At 45.5% G+C, this 23,104-nt stretch overlaps 1 protein-coding gene across 10 annotated transcripts in view; it reads left to right on the forward strand.

Annotated features, from left to right (window-relative positions):
* LOC144495209 (nipped-B-like protein) overlaps positions 1-23,104 on the forward strand; it is a 728,344-nt gene that overhangs the window by 485,312 nt on the left and 219,928 nt on the right. For all 10 annotated transcript variants that reach the window (XM_078215273.1, XM_078215271.1, XM_078215278.1 and 7 more), the window contains 2 exons: positions 15,000-15,146; positions 21,273-21,407. In XM_078215273.1, the coding sequence (XP_078071399.1) occupies positions 15,000-15,146; positions 21,273-21,407 (282 nt within the window). The remainder of the gene's footprint in view (positions 1-14,999; positions 15,147-21,272; positions 21,408-23,104) is intronic.

Genomic DNA, 23,104 nt, shown 5'->3' on the forward strand with positions numbered 1-23,104 from the left:
GCTGTCCTGTCTAAAGACAATACACACCTCTTCAACCTGTGCTTAATGCTCCCTCCACACACATTGTCTGTATCTTTAAGATCTGGTTGACTGTAGGGATTCGCATTCTAATCAGTATTCTGTAACTTGATTTTGTGTCTCTGTGCCCTGTTTGAGAGCACATTTCCACTCCATCTGACGAAGGAGCAGCGCTCCGAAAGCTTATGGTATTTGCTACCAAATAAACCTGTTGGACTTTAACCTGGTGTTGTTAAAACTCTTACTGTGTTCACCCCAGTCCAACGCCGGCATCTCCACATCATCTCCTTCTTTCACATTATTCCCCTGTCTCATCCTTTCTAGGACGAATGCTCACTTTAGTCACTCTTCCTTTTTTATATACTTGAGGAAGCTTTTACTGTCTGTTTTCTTTATTTCTTGCTAGTTTTCTCTCATAATATAATTTCTCCCTCTTGTTTTAGTCATTTTTTGTTGGTTTCTAAAATTTGAACATAGAATAGTACAGCACAGGGATAGGCTCTTCAGCCCACGATGTTGTGCTGAACATGACACTAAATTAACTAATCCCTTCTGCCTGCCCTTGGTCTATACCCCTCTATTCCTTGCGTATTCATATGCTTATCTAAATGCCCCTATCGTGTCTGCCTGCACCACCCCTGGCAGCACGTTCCAGACACCTACCACTCTGTGTAAAAAAAAAAATCTTGCCCCTCACATCTCCTTTGAACTTCCCCCTCTCACCTTAAGTGCATGCTGTCTAGTATTAGACATTTCAACTCTGTAAAAGAGATTCTGACTGTCAACCCTATTTATGCCTCTCATAATTTTGTAGACTTCTATCAGGTCTCCCCTGAGTCTCTGCTACTCCAGATAGTTCATACCCTCTAATCCAGGCAGCATCCTGGTAAACCTCCTCTGCACCTTCTCCAAAGCCTCCACATCCTTCCTGTAATGTGGCGACCATAACGGAACGCAATACTCCAAGTGTGGCTTAACCAAAGTTTTATAAAGCTGCAACATGACATTCTGACTCTTGTACTCAATGCCTCGACCAATAAAGGCAAGCATGCCTTTTGCCTTCTTTACTACCCTGTCTATTTGTGTCGCCACTTTCAGGGAGCTGTGGACTTGAACCCCAAGATCCCTCTGTACATCAGTGTTGTTTAGGGTCCTACTATTAACTGTATACTTACCTTTAGCATTTAATCTCCCAAAGTGCAGCACCTCACACTTACCCAGATTAAACTCCATCTGCCATTTCTCCGCCCATATCTGCAGCTGATCGATATACTGCTGTATCCTTTGACAACATTCTACACTATCCACAACTCCACCTATCTTCGTGTTGTCTGCAAACTTACTAACGCATCTATCTATGTTTTCATCCAAGTCACTTACATATATATATTACAAACAGCAGAGGTCCCAGTATGGATCCCTACAGAACACCACTAGTCACGGACCTCCAGCCAGAAAAACGCCCTTTCACCACTTGTCTCCGACTTCTATGAGCAAGCCAATTCTGAATCCAAGCGGCCAAGTCACTGTGGGTTCCATGCATCTTAATCTTCTGGGTGACCCTACCATGAGGGACCTTGTTGAAATCCTTACTAAAATCCATGTAGACAACATCCACTGCTCTACCCTCATCGATCACCTTCATCACCTCAAAAAAATCAATCAAGTTAGTACGGCATGACCTGTCCCCACAAAGCCATGCTGACTTTCCCTAATGAGGCCACGCGTTTCCAAATGATTTCTATCCTTTTCTCAATCTTGCGGCCTACCGGTAATCTTTGCATTATTATACATCTTTTCTTTCAATTTGGGATGACATCGAATCTCTGATGAGAATGCAATAGGTAAACTAGGAGCACATTAGAATCTTCGGGTTTAGAGGTAAAAAAGGGTTTCAGCGGCAGATGAATTGTGGCAGGGGCAGAGTCAGTTCACGTCATCATGTTCATTCTCCATGGTTACAGATGCCCGTCTCATCAACCAGAATTAATTTTTAGATGTCGTGTTTGAAGATGGCTAACCAGTCCAATTCAAGCACAAAAAGATCAGTTGCACACATGTATTGTTGGTGCAGGCTTGTGGCTTTGGATTTCACAACGCTCATGTTCCCTGTTGGCCAATGTACCTCTGTTCTGTTCATAGGAGATGTTGTCGTTGCTGATTAAGCTGAACCACGTTGAGCAATCCTGTGCAAGGTTCTTGGGCAGTTTTGAAACTCTGTAGTTAGACCTTCCCTTGAATCACTTTTTCTGGCCTCCATGTGAACTTTCCCCTTCAATTAGCTTTCAGTGGAAGAATTATTTGCAATGCTCATCAGTCAGGCAGTATGTTCTTCCCATCTTATGTCAGTTGTCTTCGAAGCATGGATGCTGGGCATGTTGATCATGGAGGGGCGTTCAATATTAGGAACCTTATCTTGCCATCTTCAGTAGTCTCCACAAGCAGGTCATTTGAAAGTGGAGTAGCTTGTTTGCTTACTTTGAGTAAAGAACAAAGAACAGTACAGCACAGGAAACAGGCCCTTCGGCCCTCCAAGCCTGTGCCGCTCCTTGGTCCAACTAGACCAATCGTTTGTATCCCTCCATTCCCAGGCTGCTCATGTGACTATCCAGGTAAGTCTTAAACGATGTCAGCGTGCCTGCCTCCACCTCCCTACTTGGCAGCGCATTCCAGGCCCCCACCACCCTCTGTGTAAAAAACGTCCCTCTGATGTCTGAGTTATACTTCGCCCCTCTCAGCTTGAGCCCGTGACCCCTCGTGATCGTCACCTCCGACCTGGGAAAAAGCTTCCCACTGTTCACCCCATCTATACCCTTCATAATCTTGTACACCTCTATTAGATCTCCCCTCATTCTCCGTCTTTCCAAGGAGAACAACCCCAGTCTACCCAATCTCTCCTCATAGCTAAGACCCTCCATACCAGGCAACATCCTGGTAAACCTTCTCTGCACTCTCTCTAATGCCTCCACGTCCTTCTGGTAGTGCGGCGACCAGAACTGGACGCAGTACTCCAAATGAGGCCTAACCAGCGTTCTATACAGCTGCATCATCAGACTCCAGCTTTTATACTCTATACCCCGTCCTATAAAGGCAAGCATACCATATGCCTTCTTCACCACCTTCTCCACCTGTGTTGCCACCTTCAAGGATTTGTGGACTTGCACACCTAGGTCCCTCTGTGTTTCTATATTCCTGATGACTCTGCCATTTATTGTATAACTCCTCCCTACATTATTTCTTCCAAAATGCATCACTTCGCATTTATCCGGATTAAACTCCATCTGCCACCTCTCCGCCCAATTTTCCAGCCTATCTATATCCTGCTGTATTGCCCGACTGCTCTTCGCTATCCGCAATTCCAGCCATCTTCGTGTCATCCGCAAACTTGCTGATAACACCAGTTACACCTTCTTCCAAATCATTTATATATATCACAAATAGCAGAGGTCCCAGTACAGAGCCCTGCGGAACACCACTGGTCACAGACCTCCAGCCGGAAAAAGACCCATCGACCACTACCCTCTGTCTCCTATGGCCAAGACAGTTCTCCACCCATCTAGCCACTTCTCCTTGTATCCCATGAGCCTTAACCTTCTTAACCAACCTGCCATGTGGGAATTTGTCAAATGCTTTACTGAAATCCATATAGACGACATCCACGGCCCTTCCTTCATCAACCGTTTTTGTCACTTCCTCAAAAAACTCCACCAAATTTGTAAGGCACGACTGTCCAGATTTCTCAAGCCTACCAGAGAGTTGGAAGGCCAAGTGCTCTGTATACTTTCACTTTTTCACTTTGCTCCCAGTCAACTTTTTGCAACTTGCCAAAAACAAGGCTGGCTTTAGCTATTCTAGTGTTGACTTTATCAATATCAACTACTCTGGAGATAAATTTGTCATCTCCTTCAAGCCTTTGACCATTTGACTGTTAGAGATGCTGCTTTTGTGGGGCAGGTTAGTAGATGACTTCAGTCTTTTTGGTGCTGAAGTTATCACATGCAGATGAGAAACAGTCCATACTATGTAGCATTTCTTGTTTTGAACAGGCACTTAAGGAACAATCATCAGTTTTTTTTAAAAAATCATAAACTGTAGTTCATGCACTTTGGGTTTTGGCCTGTAGGTTCTTCAAGTTGATGAGTTTCCCTTCTGTGTGATATCTAATATGGATGCCACTTTTGTTTTGGAAAGCAAGGCAGAGAACTAAGGAGGTTGAATCTCTTGTGAAGAGGAAGATGGAGACTTATGTAAAGATGAGACGTGAAGGCTCAGTTAGGGCACTTGAGAGTTACAAGTTGGCCAGGAAGGACCTAAAGAAAGAGTTAAGAAGAGCCAGGAGGGGACATGAGAAGTCTTTGGCAGGTAGGATCAAGGAAAACCCTAAAGCTTTCTATAGGTATGTCAGGAGTAAAAGAATGACTAGGGTAAGATTAGGGCCAGTCAAGGACAGTAGTGGGAAGTTGTGCGTGGAGTCTGAAGAGATAGGAGAGGCACTAAATGAATATTTTTCGTCGGTATTCACACAGGAGAGGGACAGTGTTGTCATCATCATAGAAACCCTACAGTACAGAAAGAGGCCATTCGGCCCATCGAGTCTGCACCGACCACAATCCCACCCAGCCCCTACCCCCATATCCCTACATATTTACCCACTAATCCCTCTAACCTACGCATCTCAGGACACTAAGGGAAATTTTTAGCATGGCCAATCAACCTAACCCACACATTTTTGGACTGTGGGAGGAAACCGGAGCACCCGGAGGAAACCCACGCAGACACGAGGAGAATGTGCAAACTCCCCACAGACAGTGACCCAAGCCAGGAATCGAACCCAGGTCCCTGGAGCTGTGAAGCAGCAGTGCTAACCACTGTGCTACCGTGCCGCCCCTGTTGTTGAGGGGAGTACTGAGATGCAGGCTGTTGGACTGGATGGGATTGATGTTCATAAGGAGGAGGTGTTAGCAATTCTGGAAAGGGTAAAAATAGATAAGTCCCCTGGGCCGGATGGGATTTATCCTAGGATTCTCTCGGAGGCTAGAGGGGAGATTGCAGAGCCTTTGGCTTTGATTTTGTGTCGTCGTTGTATACAGGAACAGTGCCAGAAGACTGGAGGATAGCAAATGTTGTCCCCTTGTTCAAGAAGGGGAGTAGGGACAACCCTGGTAATTATAGACCGGTGAGCCTTACTTCTGTTGTGGGCAAAGTATTGGAAAGGATTATAAGAGATAGGATTTATAATCACCTAGAAAGGAATAATTTGATTAGGGATAGTCAGCACGGTTCTGTGAAGGGTAGGTCGCGCCTCACAAACCTTATTGAGTTCTTTGAGAAGGTGACCAAAGAGGTGGATGAGGGTAAAGCGGTTGATGTGGTGTATATGGATTTCAGCAAAGCGTTTGATAAGGTTCCCCATGGTAAGCTTTTGCAGAAAATACGGACACATAGGATTGAGGGTGATTTAGTGGTTTGGATCAGGAATTGGCTAGCTGTAAGAAAACAGAGGGTGGCGGTTGATGGGAAATATTCATCCTGGAGTTCAGTTACTAGTGGTGCACCGCAAGGATCTGTTTTGGGGCCACTGCTGTTTGTCATTTTTATTAATAACTTGGATGAGGGCGTAGAAGGATGGATTAGTGAATTTGCGGATGACACTAAAGTCGGTGGAGTTGTAGACAGTGCGGAGGGAAGTGGCAGCTTACAGAGGGACATAGATAAGCTGCAGAGCTGGGCTGAGAGGTGGCAAATGGAGTTTAATGCGGAAAAGTGAGAGGTGATTCACTTTGGAAGGAGTAACAGGAATAGAGAGTACTGGGCTAATGGTAAGATACTTGGTAGTGTGGATGAACAGAGGGATCTAGGTGTCCATGTGCATAGATCCCTGAAAGTTGGCACCCAGGTCGAGAGGGTTGTTAAGAAGGCGTACGGTGTGTTAGCTTTTATTGGTAGAGGGATTGAGTTTCGGAGCCATGAGGTCATGCTACAACTGTACAAAACTCTGGTGCGGCTGCATTTGGAGTATTGCGTACCGTTCTGGTCGCCGCATTATAGGAAAGATGTGGAAGTGTTGGAAAGGGTGCAGAGGAGATTTACCAGGATGTTGCCTGGTATGGTGGGAAAATCGTATGAGGAAAGGCTGAGGGGCTTGAGGTTGTTCTCGTTAGAGAGAAGAAGGTTAAGAGGTGACTTAATAGAGGCATACAAGGTGATCAGAGGATTAGATAGGGTGGATAGTGAGAGTCTTTTTCCTCGGATGGTGTTGGCTAGCACAAGGGGACATAGCTTTAAATTGAGGGGTGAGAGATATAGGACAGATGTTAGAAGTAGGTTCTTTACTCAGAGAGTAGTAAGGGCATGGAATGCCCTGCCTGCAGCAGTAGTGGCCTCATCAACATTAAGAGCATTCAAATGGTTATTGGATAAACATATGGATGATATTGGAATAGTGTTGATTAGAGGGGCTTTTGATTGGTACAACTGGTCGGTGCAACATCGAGGGCCGAAGGGCCTGTACTGCGCTGTAATGTTCTATGTTCAACGAGGTCGCCTCCACCACTTCAGTGGGCAGAGAATTCCAGAGATTCACCACCCTCTGAGAGAAGAAGTTCCTCCTCAACTCTGTCCTAAACTGACCCCCCTTTATTTTGGTCAGAGGCAATCTTTACCGCTACACCTCTGTAACTTTGTCTTTGAATCCCTGAGGAATGCTTTCCTGGTTCCAAGTTATCTATAATAATTAGGTGAGATGGTCAGCGAGTATTGTGTCTCTTGTCTGATTCACCAGGTATTAATGCTTCAATGCGAGTAGCGTAACGGGTAAGACAGACGAATTTAGGGCCTTAATGCTTACGCGGAATTTGGATGTGATTGCGGTGACGGAGATATGGTTAAAAGAAGGACAGGACTGGCAGCTGAATATTCCGGGGTATAAGTGTTTTAGGCGAGACAGAGGAGGGGCTAAAAAAGGTGGGGGAGTAGCGGTATTAGTTAAGGAGCATATTACAGCGGTGCAGAGGGTGGACAATTTAGAGGGGTCATGTAATGAGTCACTGTGGGTGGAGCTCAGAAACAGGAAAGGTACAATCACTATGCTGGGGGTATACTACAGGCCACCCAACAGCCCACAGGACGCGGAGGAACGGATATGTCAGGAGATTCTGGATATGTGCAGAAAAAATAGGGTTGTTGTAGTGGAAGACTTCAATTTCCCTGGTATAGACTGGAAAGTGCTTAGGGCTGGGGGTCTGTACGGGGAGGAATTTGTAAAATGCGTACTGGAAGGTTCTTTGGAACAGTCTGTCGATAGCCCAACTAGAGAGGGGGCTATACTGGATCTAGTTCTGGGAAATGAACCCGGTCAGGTCGTCAATGTTTCGGTAGGGGAACATGTGGCAAATAGTGATCACAACTCTGTTAACTTTAGGCTAGTAATGGACAAGGACGAGCGTTGTCTTAAGGGTAGGGTGCTAAATTGGGGGAAGGCTAACTATAGCCGGATTAGGCAGGAACTGGTGGCAGTTGATTGGGAGAGGCTGTTCGGGGGGTAAGTCTACGTCTGGCATGTGGGAGTCTTCTAAGGAACAGTTGATAAGGCTGCAGGACAGGCATGTGCCTGTAAAAAGGAAGGATAGCAAAGGTAGGATTCGAGAGCCGTGGATAACCAGGGAAATTGAGGATCTGATCAAAAAGAAAAGACGCGTACGTTAGGTCCAGGTAACTGAAAACGGGTGGAGCTCTGGAGGAATACAGAGAGAGTAGGAAAGAACTCAAACGGGGAGTTAGAAGGGCAAAAAGACGTCACGAAATGTTCTTGGCAGACAGGATTAAGGAGACTCCTAAGGCATTTTATTCATATATTAGGAACAAAAGAGTTGTCAGGGAAAAAGTCAGACCTCTCGGGGACAAAGGAGGGGAATTATGCTTAGAACCCAAGGGAATAGGGGAGATCCTAAATGAATACTTTGCATCGGTATTCACAAAGGAGAGGGACTTGTTGACTGGGAGTGTCTCAGAGGGAAGTGTTGACCCGTTAGAGAGAATCTCCGTTACAAGCAAGGAAGTGTTAGGTTTTTTAGGTAACATTAAAACTGACAAATCCCCAGGGCTTGATGGCATCTATCCTCGACTGCTCAGGGAGACGAGAGATGAAATTGCTGGGCCTCTGACCGAAATCTTTGTCTTTTCGCTGGACACAGGTGAGGTCCCTGAGGATTGGAGGATAGCGAATGTGGTACCGTTATTTAAGAAGGGTAGCAGGGATAACCCGGGTAATTATAGGCCGGTGAGCTTGACGTCCGTGGTAGGGAAGTTGTTGGAGAGGATTCTTAGAGACAGGATGTATACGCATTTAGAACGGAACAATCTCATTAGTGACAGACAGCATGGTTTTGTAAGAGGGAGGTCATGCCTTACAAATTTGGTGGAGTTTTTTGAGGAAGTGACAAAAACGGTTGACGAAGGAAGGGCTGTGGATGTCGTCTATATGGATTTCAGTAAGGCATTTGACAAAGTCCCTCATGGCAGGTTGGTTAAGAAGGTTAAGGCTCATGGGATACAAGGAGAGATGGCCTCATGGGTAGAAAACTGGCTTGGCCACAGGAGACACAGGGCAACAGTCGATGGGTCTTTTTCTGGCTGGAGGTCTGTGACCAGTGGTGTTCCGCAGGGTTCTGTACTGGGACCTCTGCTATTTGTGATATATATAAATGATTTGGAAGAAAGTGTAACTGGTGTTATCAGCAAGTTTGCGGATGACACGAAGATGGCTGGACTTGCGGATAGTGATGAACATTGTCGGACAATACAGCAGGATATAGATGGGCTGGAAAATTGAGCGGAGAGGTGGCAGATGGAATTTAATCGAAATAAATGTGAAGTGATGCATTTTGGAAGAACAGATGTAGGGGGGATTTATACAATAAATGGCAGGGCCATCAAGAGTATAGAAACACAGAGGGACCTAGGTGTGCAAGTCCACAAATCCTTGAAGGTGGCAGCACAGGTGGAAAAGGTGGTGAAGAAGGCATATGGTATGCTTGCCTTTATAGGACGGGGTATAGAGTATAAAAGCTGGTTAGGCCACATTTGGAGTACTGCGTCCAGTTCTGGTCGCCGCACGACCAGAAGGACGTGGAGGCGTTAGAGAGAGTGCAGAGAAGGTATACCAGGATGTTGCCTGGTATGGAGGGTCTTAGCTATGAGGAGAGATTGGGTAAACTGGGCTTGTTCTCCCTGGAAAGACGGAGAATGAGGGGAGACCGAATAGAGGTGTACAAAATCATGAAGGGTATAGATGGGGTGAACAGTGGGAAGCTTTTTCCCAGGTTGGAGGTGACGATCACGAGGGGTCATGGGCTTAAGGTGAGAGGGGCAAGGTATAACTCCGATATCAGAGGGACGTTTTTTACACAGAGTGGTGGGGTCCTGCCAAGTAGGGTGGTGGAGGCAGGCACGCTGGCATCGTTTAATACTTACCTGGATAGTCACATGAGCAGTTTGGGAATGGAGGGATACAAATGAATAGTCTAGTTGGACCAATGAGCGGCACAGGCTTGGAGGGCCGAAGGGCCTGTTTCCTGTGCTGTACTGTTCTTTGTTCTATTAGACCTGACCCTGGTGCCTTGCCACTTGACAGAAGACTGATAGCTTTCATAATCTCTGCGTTGTTGAGGAGTGTCAGCTAGTGACATGTAGACTTCAATCTGAGGCAAGTGGGCAACCACCTCATCGTTGATTATTAAGGGCTGGTTCAGAACATTGATGAAAGGTTCCACCCATCTCTCCAGATGGGTAGTTTTGTCAGTAATCAACGTGGTTCCGTCAGTGCCAAAAAGAGTTTCTGGAAACCTTCAGACCATAGATTATCTTCAGATCATCACAGAAGGTTTTAATATCATTTTGATCCTCATATGATTGTCTTGACTTTTTGCTAGGTCAGTTAGCTGCATCTCTCTCAGCTTTAGTTCCATGATTTTACGGATGTCTTGCTTGTCTACAGAGGCCCTATGGGTGGAGCTGAGAAACAGGAAAGGTATGACCACATGAATGGGCTTGTATTATAGACCACCCAATAGTCAGCGAGAATTGGAGGAGCAAATCAGCAGAGAGATAGCTGACAACTGCAAGAAACATAAAGTTGTGACAGTAGGGGATTTTAATTTTCCACATATCGATTGGGACTCACATACTGTTAAAGGTTTAGACTGGGTAGAGTTTGTAAAATGTGTTCAGGAGAATTTTCTACATCAGTATACAGAGGTGCCAACTAGAGAGGATGCGATATTGGATCTCCGATTCAGAAATGAGTTGGGGCAGGTGATGGATGCGAGTGTGAGGGAACACTTTGGATCCAGTGATCATATTGCCCTTAGTTTCAACCTGATCATGGATAAGGATAGATCTGGTCCTCGGGTTGAAGTTCTGAACTGGAAAAAGGCCAAATTTGATGAAATGAGAAGGGATCTGGGAAGTGTGGATTGGCACAGGCTGTTCTCTGGTAAGGATGTAAATGGAAAGTGGGAGGCCTTCAAAGGAGAAATTTTGAGAGTGCAGAGTTTGTATGTTCCTGTCAGGATTAAAGGCAAAGTAAATAGGAATAAGGAACCTTGGTTCTCGAGGGAGATTGTAACACTGATTAAGAGGAAGAGAGAGTTGTATGAAATGTACAGGCAGCAAGGAACAGATCAGATGCTCGAGGAGTATAAAAAGTGCAAGAAGCTACTTAAGAGGGAAATCAGGAGGGCTAAAAGAAGACATGAGGTTGCTTTGGCAGACAGAGTGAAGGAAAATCCAAAGAGCTTCTATAGGTATGTTAGGAGCAAAAGGATAGTGAGGGATAAAATTGGTCCTCTTGAAGACCAGAGTGGTAGACTGTGTATGGAACCAAAAGAGATGGGGGAGATAGTAAAAGGTTTTTTTGCACCCGTATTTACTGAGGAAACGGGCATGGAGTCTACGGAAAGAGGGCAAACAGGTAGGGAGGGTCATGGAACCTTTACAGATTAAAGGGGAGGAGGTGCTTGCTGTCTTGAGGCAAATCAGAGTGGATAAATCCCCAGGACCGGACAGGGTATTCCCACGGACCTTGAGGGAAGCTAGTGTTGAACTTGCAGGGGCCCTGGCAGACATATTTAAAATGTCAGTATTCACGGGGGAGGTGCCGGATGATTGGAGGGTGGCTCATGTTGTTCCGTTGTTTAAAAAAGGTTCCAAAAGAAATCCGGGAAATTATCGGCCAGTAAGTTTGACGTCGGTGGTGGGCAAGTTATTGGAAGTTGTGAAAAGGGATAGGATCTACAAATATTTGGATAGACAGGGACTTATTAGGGAGAGTCAACATGGCTTTGTGCGTGGTAGGTCATGTTTGACCAATCGATTCGAGTTTTTCAAGGAAGTTACCAGGAAAGTGGATGAAGGGAAGGCGGTGGATGTTGTCTACTTGGATTTCAGCAAGGCCTTTGACAAGGTCCCTCATGGGAGGTTAGTTAGGAAGGTTCAGTCGCTAGGTATACATGGGGAGGTAGTAAATTGGATTAGACACTGGCTCAATGGAAGAAGCCAGAGAGTGGTTGTGGAGGATTGCTTCTCTGAGTGGAGGCCTGTGACTGGGTGGTGTGCCGCAGGGATGGGTGTTGGGTCCATTGTTGTTTGTCATCTATATCAATGATCTGGATGATAATGTGGTCAATTGGATCAGCAAATTTGCTGATGATACAAAGATTGGAGGTGTGGTGGACAGTGAGGAAGAACAAAGAACAATACATCACAGGAACAGGCCCTTCGGCCCTCCAAGCCCGTGCCGCTCCCTGGTCCAAACTGGACCATTCTTTTGTATCCCTCCATTCCCTCTCCGTTCATGTGGCTATCTTGATAAGTCTTAAACGTTCCCAGTGTGTCCGCCTCCACCACCTTGCCTGGCAGCGCATTCCAGGCCCCCACCACCCTCTGTAAAATATGTCCTTCTGATATCTGTGTTAAACCTCCCCCCCTTCACCTTGAACCTATGACCCCTCGTAAATGTCACCACCGACCTGGGGGAAAGCGTCCCACCGTTCACCCTATCTATGCCTTTCATAATTTTATACACCTCTATTAGGTCACCCCTCATCCTCCGTCTTTCCAGGGAGAACAACCCCAGTTTACCCAATCTCTCCTCATAACTAAGCCCCTCCATACCAGACTAAGCCCCTCCATACCAGAAGGGTTTCAAAGCTTGCAGATGGATTTGGACCAACTAGAAAAATGGGCTGAAAAATGGCAAATGGAATTTAATGTAAGAAGTCTAACAACACCAGGTTAAAGTCCAACAGGTTTATTTGGTAGCAAACGCCACTAGCTTTCGGAGCACTGCTCCTTCATCAGGTGAGTAGGAGATCTGCTCATACACTGCAAACAGGGCATATCAAGACACAAACTCAATTTACAGAATAATGAATAATGATTGGAATGCGAGTCTTTCCAGCTGATCAAGTCTTAAAGGTACAGACAATGTGAGTGGAGGGAGCATTAGCACAGGTTAAAGAGATGTGTATTGTCTCCAGACAGGACAGCCAGTGAGACTTTGCAAGTCCAGGCAAGTTGTGGGAGTTACAGATAGTGTGACATGAACCCAAGATCCCGGTTGAGGCTGTCCTCATGTGTGCTATCAGTCTCTGCTCAGCGACTCTGCACTGTCAAACTGACAAATGGAATTTAAAGCAGACAAGTGTGAAATATTGCACTTTGGAAGGACAAACCAAAGTAGAACGTACAGGGTAAATGGTAGGACTCCGAAGAGTGCAGTTGAACAGAGGGATCTGGGAATACAGGTACAGAATTCCCTAAAAGTGACGTCACAGGTGGATAGGGTCGTAAATAGTGCCTTTGGTACATTGGCCTTTATAAATCGGAGTATCGAGTATAAAAGTTGAAGTGTTATGGTAAGGTTATATAAAGCATTGGTGAGGTCGAATTTGGAGTATTGTGTACAGTTTTGGTCACCTAGTTACAGGAAGGATGTAAATAAGGTTGAAAGAGTGCAGAGAAGGTTCACAAGGATGTTGCCAGGACTTGAGAAGCTGAGTTACAGAGAGAGATTGAATAGGTTGGGACTTTATTCCCTGGAGCATAGAAGAATGAAGGGAGATTTGATAGAGGTGTATAAGATTTTGATGGGTATAGATAGAGTGAATGCAAGCAGGCTTTTTCCACTGAGGCTAGGGGAGAAAAAAAACCAGAGGGCCTGGGTTAAGGGTGAAAAGAGAAAAGTTTAAAGGGAATATTAGGGGGGGCTTCTTCACGCAGAGAGTGGTGGGAGTGTGGAATGAGCTGCCGGATAAAGTGGTAAATGCGCGGTCACTTTTAACATTTAAGAAAAACTTGGACGGGTTCATGAATGAGAGGGGTGTGGAGGGATATGGTCCAAGTGCAGGTCAGTGGGACTAGGCAAAAAATGGTTCGGCACAGACAAGAAGGGCCAAAAGGCCTGTTTCTGAGCTGTAATTTTCTATGGTCTCTGGTTCTATGTTGTTGAAAGTAGCTTCCAGGAGACCTTGTATCTCATCGAGTTTGAATTTCATCGTTGTTTTCATCAGATCAGTCTTGATGCTTGCAGGTGACTGGTCCTAGAAGTCGGAGATCTGCAGCACAGAAAAGGTCCTTTGGCCCATCACATCTTCACTGGTCAAAAACAACCACGAATAGAGGGATACAAACGGATGGTCTAGTTAGGAACACATGATCGGTGCAGGCTTGGAGGGCCAAAGGGCCTGTTCCTGTGCTGTATTGTTCTTTGTTGTTTGTAACTATTTTAATCCCATTTCCAGCACTTGGTTCATAGCCTTGGCATCGCAAGTGCGCATCTAAATACTTAAGTGTTGAGAGAGTCTCTGCCTCCACCACCGTTTAAGGCAGTGTATTCCAGACTCCCACCACCTTTTGGGTGAAAAAGCTCTTCCTCACATCCACACTCAACCTCCTGGCTCTTAGCTTAAACCTATGACCCCTAGTCATTGACCCCTCCACCAAGGAGAAAAGTTTCTTCCTGCCTACTCTACCTATGTCCTTCATAATTTTATAAATCTCAATAAGGCCCCCCGTCAGTCTCTTCCGCTTCAAGGAAAACAATGATAGTCTATCCAATCTCTCTTCATAACTAAAACTCTCCAGCCTAGGCTACATCCTGGTAAATCTCCTCCACACCCTTTGCAGTGCTATCACAGCCCTCCCTGTGGATTCCAGAGCTGCACACCCTGATCAGACTCTGGTAATGCAGTCGGATCTGGTGGTAAACCAGTCGTCTGTTCCTGTCTGTGTCTCTTGCACTAAAAAGGCATCAGTGGTGGAGATGAGGTGTGTTTCGGCAAACTAATAATGCCCTCGTAAGCATACGGTGAAGGGTGAACATGCGCTTGGGTCAGTTGAAGAGCAAATCTTTCAAGAGATGAATAGAAGGCAATGTTGGGATGTGGGTGTAGAGTGGTACAAGATCAGAGATTGAAATATCCGTAATAGATACAATGTGAGTAGCATGGCAATGTGAGTTAACAAGGTTAAGAGGGTGGCCAAGACAGTTTAGATGGAGGAAGTAATTAAGGGAGGACAATGAACTCATGAGAGCTGATCAGTTCAAACGGAAGTTGGAGTTAAGGAAGATGAGAAGTTGTTTATTGAGATTAGAGCATGAGGTGGAAGTTAAGAGATGGAAAGCAGCAAAGATATCTCAATGAGAAATGCTTATATTACTCAGGTGGACCATAGCAATGAAGATTTTAAATGAGAACTGAGATGGATGGAGTGAGGCGAGATGATCAAAGGATAAAAGGGAACGGATATTCTGGGGGGAGATGGGGAGAAAAGGAAAGATTCCTATATATCAGGTCAGAAAGTAGTTTCGCTGTACATGCTAGCTCTGGTTCTCTTCTCTCACTTCCATTGTATATCATTGAGATTTTTTGTGCGTGTGCCACGGAATCTCACAATAGAATCATTGTGTGTTTCCCTCACAGCTGGACATGCAACGTGGGGTCCATGGGCGTCTGATGGACAATTCCACCAGTGTGCGTGAAGCGGCTGTCGAGTTACTGGGTCGCTTTGTGCTGAGCCGCCCTCAGCTCACTGAGCAGTATTACGACATGTTGATCGAGAGGATACTGGTAGGTCTGCTTCCGAGCTACTACAGAAAGCCCAACTGACACACTCGAGAAAGGCAGCTGATATTGTGAGTTAGGGACAGGTTTTGTAAAGTTAACCTTAGCAATGCCAAAAGGTAAAAATTGGCACCAAGAGCCAGCTCTGGGGCTTCCTGTGGCTGAGAAACACTTGCCAGTAATTATGGCTACCAGGAAAGAATGTAAATTCACAATACACTAGTAAACCTGCAAGTTAATGTTTTTTTTAAAGTTTATTTAGTGTCACAAGTAGACTTACAAATGAAGTTACTGTGAAAATACCCCAGTCGCCACACTCCGGTGCCTGTTTGGGTACACAGGGAGAATTTAGTATTGCCTCTAATCTGATCTGTAGGCAAAATATTCTGGCTGCTGGAAATGTGACATAAAATAGAAAATGCTGGAAATGTTCAGCAGGGCTGGATTTGACTAAGTTAAAAATGTGGTATGTTTTGAACAAGTTCCTTTAATATATGGTGACTAACCTGTGTGTTTGCAGCAGTTGCAGAATTTTTCTTTGTAGTAATGTTTGAGCTCCTGAGTTCCTAAGGCAGGTGTCTGGCCATTAGGCAGTAGTGTGTGAAGTTGTCTCTTTCTGGGTTGATGGGATGTTTTCCTGATGTACCTGTGGATGAACTTTACCTTCAGTTGAAAGTGATGGTATTGGAACTGACTACAGGAGCACGCTCTGTTCCTCAGTCCAAACTCCACACTGCATGAAACATTGTGAACAATGCATTATAATACAATGCAATATTTTATATGAGTAACCTTTTCTGGGAGAATATACGTGCATAGGTCAGGTGAATAGAACATAGAATAGAACATAGAACAGTACAGCACAGAACAGGCCCTTCGGCCCACGATGCTGTGCCGAGCTTTATCTGAAACCAAGATCAAGCTATCCCACTCCCTATCATCCTGGTGTGCTCCATGTGCCTATCCAATAACCGCTTAAATGTTTCTAAAGTGTCTGACTCCACTATCACTGCAGGCAGTCCATTCCACACCCCAACCACTCTCTGCGTAAAGAACCTACCTCTGATATCCGTCCTGTATCTCCCACCACGAACCCTATAGTTATGCCCCCTTGTAATAGCTCCATCCACCCAAGGAAATAGTCTTTGAACGTTCACTCTATCTATCCCCTTCATCATTTTATACACCCCTATTAAGTCTCCCCTCAGCCTCCTCCGCTCCAGAGAGAACAGCCCTAGCTCCCTCAACCTTTCCTCATATGACCTACCCTCCAAACCAGGCAGCATCCTGGTAAATCTCCTCTGCACTCTTTCCAGCGCTTCCACATCCTTCCTATAGTGAGGTGACCAGAACTGCACACAATATTCCAAATGTGGTCTCACCAAGGTCCTGTACAGTTGCAGCATAACCCCACGGCTCTTAAACTCCAACCCCCTGTTAATAAAAGCTAACACACTATAGGCCTTCTTCACAGCTCTATCCACTTGACTGGCAACCTTTAGAGATCTGTGGATGTGGACCCCAAGATCTCTCTGTTCCTCCACAGTCTTCAGAACCCTACTTTTGACCCTATAATCCACATTTAAATTTGTCCTACCAAAATGAATCACCTCACATTTATCAGGGTTAAACTCCATTTGCCATTTTTCAGCCCAGCTTTGCACCCTATCTATGTCTCTTTGCAGCCTACAACAGCCCTCCACCTCATCCACTACTCCACCAATCTTGGTGTCATCAGCAAATTTACTGATCCACCCTTCAGCCCCCTCCTCTAAGTCATTAATAAAAATCACAAAGAGCAGAGGACCAAGCACTGATCCCTGCGGCACACCGCTAGCAACCTGCCTCCAATCCGAAAATTTTCCATCGACCACCACCCTCTGTCTTCGCTCAGACAGCCAGTTACCTATCCAATCGGCCAACTTTCCCTCTATCCCACACCTCCTCACTTTCATCATAAGCCGACCATGGGGGACCTTATCAAACGCCTTACTAAAATCCATGTATATGACATCAACTGCCCTACCTTCATCAACACACTTAGTTACCTCCTCAAAAAATTCTATCAAATTTGTGAGGCACGACTTGCCCTTCACAAATCCGTGCTGACTATCTCGGATTAATCCGCATCTTTCTAAATGGTCGTAAATCCCATCCCTAAGGACCCTTTCCATCAATTTACCAACCACCGAAGTAAGACTAACTGGTCTATAATTACCAGGGTCATTTCTATTCCCTTTCTTAAACAGAGGAACAACATTCGCCATTCTCCAGTCCTCTGGCACCATCCCCGTGGACAGCGAGGACCCAAAGATCAACGCCAAAGGCTCTGCAATCTCATCCCTTGCCTCCCAAAGAATCCTAGGATACATTTCATCAGGCCCAGGGGACTTAGCGACCTTCAGTTTATTCAAAACTGCCAAGACATCCTCCCTCCGAACATCTATTTCCTCCAGCCTATTAGCCTGTAACACCTTCTCTTCCTCAAAAACATGGCCCCTCTCCTTGGTGAACACTGAAGAAAAGTATTCATTCATCACCTCGCCTATCTCTACTGACTCCATACACAAGTTCCCACTACTGTCCTTGACCGGCCCTAACCTCACCCTGGTCATTCTTTTATTCCTCACATAAGAGTAAAAAGCCTTGGGGTTTTCCTTGATCCGACCCGCCAAGGACTTCTCATGTCCCCTCCTAGCTCTCCTAAGCCCCTTTTTCAGCTCATTCCTTGCTAACTTGTAACCCTCAATCGAGCCATCTGAACCTTGTTTCCTCATCCCTACATAAGCTTCCCTCTTCCTTTTCACAAGATATTCCACCTCTTTTGTGAACCATGGTTCCCTCACTCGGCCATTTCCTCCCTGCCTGACAGGAACATACCTATCAAGGACATCCAGTATTTGTTCCTTGAAAAAATTCCACTTTTCATTAGTTCCTTTCTCTGACAGTTTCTGTTCCCAACTTATGCCCCCTAATTCTTGCCTAATCGCATCATAATTACCCCTCCCCCAATTGTAAACCTTGCCCTGCCGTACGGCCCTATCCCTCTCCATTGCAATAACAAAAGACACCGAATTGTGGTCACTATCTCCAAATTGCTCTCCCACAACCAAATCTAACACTTGGCCCGGTTCATTTCCCAGTACCAAATCCAATGTGGCCTCACCTCTAGTCGGCCCATCCACATATTGTGTCAGGAAACCCTCCCGCACACACTGCACAAAAACTGCCCCATCCAAACTATTTGACCTACAAAGGTTCCAATCAATATTTGGAAAGTTAAAGTCCCCCATGACAACTACCCTGTGACCCCCACACATATCCATAATCTGCTTAGCAATTTCTTCCTCCACATCTCTATTACTATTTGGGGGCCTATAGTAAACTCCTAGCAACGTGACCGCTCCTTTCCTATTTCTAACTTCAGCCCATATTACCTCAGTGTGCAGATCCCCCACGAAGTGCCTTTCCGCAGCCGTTAAACTATCCTTGATTAACAATGCCACTCCTCCACCTCTTTTACCAGCTTCCCTACACTTAGTGAAACATCTATACCCCGGAACGTCCAACAACCATTCCTGTCCTTGTTCTACCCACGTCTCCGTAATGGCCACAACATCGTAGTCCCAAGTACCAATCCACGCCCCAAGTTCATCTACCTTGTTCCGGATGCTCCTTGCATTGAAGTAGACACACTTCAACCCACCTTCCTGTCTACCGGTACCCACCCTTGACCCTGAGTCCTTCCCCAATACCTCACCACCCTCACTGACTTCTGGACTACAACTCCTTTTCCCACTCCCCTGACAAATTAGTTTAAACCCCCCTGAAGAGCCGTAACAAATTTCCCTCCGAGGATATTGGTGCCCCTCTGGTTCAGGTGCACCCCGTCCTGTTTGTACAGGTCCCACCTTCCCCAGAACGTGTTCCAATTATCCACGTATCTGAAACCCTCCCTCCTACACCATCCCTGCAACCACATATTTAACTGCACTCTCTCCCTGTTCCTCAACTCGCTATCACGTGGTACCGGCAACGTACCAGAGATGACCACATGTTTCGTCTTGGCTCTCAGCTTCCAGCCCAGCTCCAGAAATTCCTGCTTTAAATCCCCGTCCCTTCACTTACCTATGTCATTGGTACCAATGTGCACCACGACTTGTGACTGTTTCCCCTCCCCCTTCAGAATCTGGAAAACACGGTCTGAGACATCACGGACCTTGGCATCCGGTAGGCAACATACCATCCGTGAGTCTCTTTTGCTGCCACAGAACCTCCTATCTATCCCTCTAACTAACGAGTCCCCAATAACTATCGCCCTCCCGCTCTCCCCCTTTCCCTCCCGAGCCACAGAGACGGACACAGTGCTGGAGATCCTCTCACTGCGGCTCCCCACTGGTATGTCATCCCCCTCAACCGTATCCAAAGCGGAATACTTGTTGCTAAGGGGAACGACCACCGGGGATCCCTGCACGGACTGCTTCCTCCCAGCCCCTCTCACCGTCACCCATCTGTTTTCAATCCTCGGAGTAACTGTATTCCTAAAGCTTGTGTCTATGGCCATCTCTGCGTCCCTGATGATCCTAAGTTCATCCAACTCCAGCTCAATGCTTGAGTTGTCCCAGGACTTTGTGTACAGTCAGACCTCTATTATTGCTAATGGAGTTATAGAATTTAACAGCACAGGAAACCATTCAACCCATTGCCCCTGTGCAGGCTCTCTCTCTCTAAGTGCTTTTCCCTTAGTCACATTGCTCTGCCTTCCCATTTGGTCCATTGTCTCTGTACCAGTATTCTGAAACATTAATTATCAAATTGACCTGAAGACATTTCAGCTAACTAAGCTCTCAACTCTGGATTCTGGGAAGTCTCTTTCTATTATCAGGCTGTACTGATGCTGAAACTGAAGTACCATGCTGCCCAGTGGGTTGGAAGCTAAATATTTGTGTCCCAGATCATCTTTTTCCCTTCATTTTGTGGGAGTTGCTGATGAGACTTAATTTTATTAATGGTAGGATTCTGTAACCTTCAAAGAGGTGCCAGAGAGGAAACCCTGTAAGTTTGTCGTGATGAGTACAAGACAAAAAAAAGCTTCAGTGTGTCTCTTTTCAGCAATATTTAAATAAGTGTTTAAAATGAGAAAAAAATCGCTCTTCCTAATTGGATTAACTAAGAGGGTGCCTCTCATCGGGATTTACACTGTGGTCTTGTCAATGCAGACTGCACAGGGCAATATCCCCCTCCGAAAGAGAGAACGCTGGAAAATTTCAGCAGGTCTGGCAGCATCTGTAAGGAGAGAAAAGAGCTGACGTTTTGAGTCCAGATGACCCTTTGTCAAATGTATATTCTCCTCATTTGGTAACCTTTAAAGGGGGCGCAGGAACAGAATGACCTGAGAGTGCATGTACACAAATCTTTGAATGTGACAGGACAGGTTGAGAAGGCAGGCTTTTTTTTTTAATAGGATCCTTAGCATTAATAATAGAGAAACGGTACAAAGATAAAATCATGCTAATAAAAGCAGAAATCTGTGGAGAGAAAATGATATATTACAGTTTAGGCCCCAACTGGAATATTTTGTTCAATTCTGTGGTGCCACACTAAGAAAGATGTCAAGATTTTTGGGAGCATGCAGAGGAAATGTACTCAAATTGTACCATTAATGTGGAACTTCAGTTAAGTGAACAGACCAGCAGAGCTGAGATTGTTCTCGGCTTCAGGTTAATTAGGAAATGTGATGGGGGTGTTCAAAACCATGAAGGTTTCGATAGAGCCAATAAGAAGAGATTGTTTCCAGTTGCAGAAGGTTTGGTAACCATGGATTTAAAATGAGAATCAGAAGCAACATGAGAAGGGGGTGTGGGATTCTCAGAGGGATGGGGAAAGGGCAGGGGCATGGGATTAATTGGAGAGCTTCAGGAAAGATTTAGGACATAATGGATCAAATGGTAACCTCCTATGCTGCATCATCCTAGGGGTTGGTTACAGTGCTGGTGGGAACTATTCCAGAATATGTAGAAAATGGGCCCTATGTTATGTTAGATGTTACTGATTTTTAGCAAGTCCTCTACCTGGGAATCTATACAGCTTCTTTAAACTTGTCTTGACCTTTTAACAAGTAATCTCTTGCAGGACACCGGTATCAGTGTGAGAAAGAGGGTGATCAAGATTCTGCGTGACATCTGTATTGAACAGCCAACCTTCTCTAAAGTGACTGAGATGTGTGTGCGAATGATTCGCAGGGTCAATGATGAAGAGGGCATTAAGGTAAAATTACACAACTCCAACCCTCCACTGGTGGGGGTTACCATTGACCAGAAACTGAACTGCACTAACCTGATAAATACTGTGGCTAGTGAAGCAGGTCAGAGACTGGGAATTCTGTTTAGTAATTTGCCTCCTAACTTCCCAAAACCTGTCCAGGCACAAGTCACCTTTTCGAGGGCAATTGGGGATGGGCAGTAAAATGCTGACCTAGCCAGCCATGCCCACATCCTGTGAAATAAATAAAAAAATGCAAACTATTGAATGGCAATGTGCCCAACCTGGTCTGTGAAACTGACATTGGAGTTCTTGCATTTCACTCTTCCTCCTGTACAACGTTACTGCACTCTCCAAAGGAACAAATTACTTTATTTTAAACAACGTGGCGGATCTTTGACAAGGTCCCACATGGGAGACTGAGAAGGTCGAAGGAGATCGGTGTACCACGTTTCAGTGCTGGCTCCCTTACTGTTTTTTACTTAAACGAGATAGATGACAATGTGGGAGAATGATTAGCAAGTTTTCAGATGTCACCAAGACTGGTGAAGAAGTTTGGAGGTTACAGGAAGATATAGATGCGTTGATCAGATGGGCAGAGCAGTGGCAGATGGTATTTAATCCAGATAAGTGCGAGGTGATGCACTTTGGAAGAAGAAACAAGATGAGGAATTATTTAATGAATGGCAGGACATTGAGAAGCTCAGGGGAACAGAGATCTTGGGGTAATTATTCATAGATCCCTGAATGTGGCACAGCAGGTGAGTAGGATAATTAAGAAGGATTCTTTGGGAGGCAAGGGATGAGATTGCAGAGCCTTTGGCTTTGATCTTTTGGTCCTCACTGTCCACGGGGATGGTGCCAGAGGACTGGAGAGTGGCGAATGTTGTTCCTCTGTTTAAGAAAGGGAATAGAAATGACCCTGGTAATTATAGACCGGTTAGTCTTACTTCGGTGGTTGGTAAATTGATGGAAAAGGTCCTTAGGGATGGGATTTACGACCATTTAGAAAGATGCGGATTAATCCGGGATAGTCAGCATGGATTCGTGAAGGGCAAGTCGTGCCTCACAAATTTGATAGAATTTTTTGAGGAGGTAACTAAGTGTGTTGATGAAGGTAGGGCAGTTGATGTCATATACATGGATTTTAGTAAGGCGTTTGATAAGGTCCCCCATGGTCGGCTTATGATGAAAGTGAGGAGGTGTGGGATAGAGGGAAAGTTGGCCGATTGGATAGGTAACTAGCTATCTGATCGAAGACAGAGGGTGGTGGTGGATGGAAAATTTTCGGATTGGAGGCAGGTTGCTAGCGGAGTGCCACAGGGATCAGTGCTTGGTCCTCTGCTCTTTGTGATTTTTATTAATGACTTAGAGGAGGGGGCTGAAGGGTGGATCAGTAAATTTGCTGATGACACCAAGATTGGTGGAGTAGTGGATGAGGTGGAGGGCTGTTGTAGGCTGCAAAGAGACATAGACAAAGCTGGGCTGAAAAATGGCAAATGGAGTTTAACCCTGATAAATGTGAGGTGATTCATTTTGGTAGGACTAATTTAAATGTGGATTACAGGGTCAAAGGTAGGGTTCTGAAGACTGTGGAGGAACAGAGAGATCTTGGGGTCCATATCCACAGATCTCTGAAGGTTGCCACTCAAGTGGATAGAGCTGTGAAGAAGGCCTATAGTGTGTTAGCTTTTATTAACAGG

This window comes from Mustelus asterias, chromosome 6 (genome assembly GCF_964213995.1).
Source record: "Mustelus asterias chromosome 6, sMusAst1.hap1.1, whole genome shotgun sequence".
Classification (NCBI taxonomy): Eukaryota; Metazoa; Chordata; class Chondrichthyes; order Carcharhiniformes; family Triakidae; genus Mustelus; species Mustelus asterias.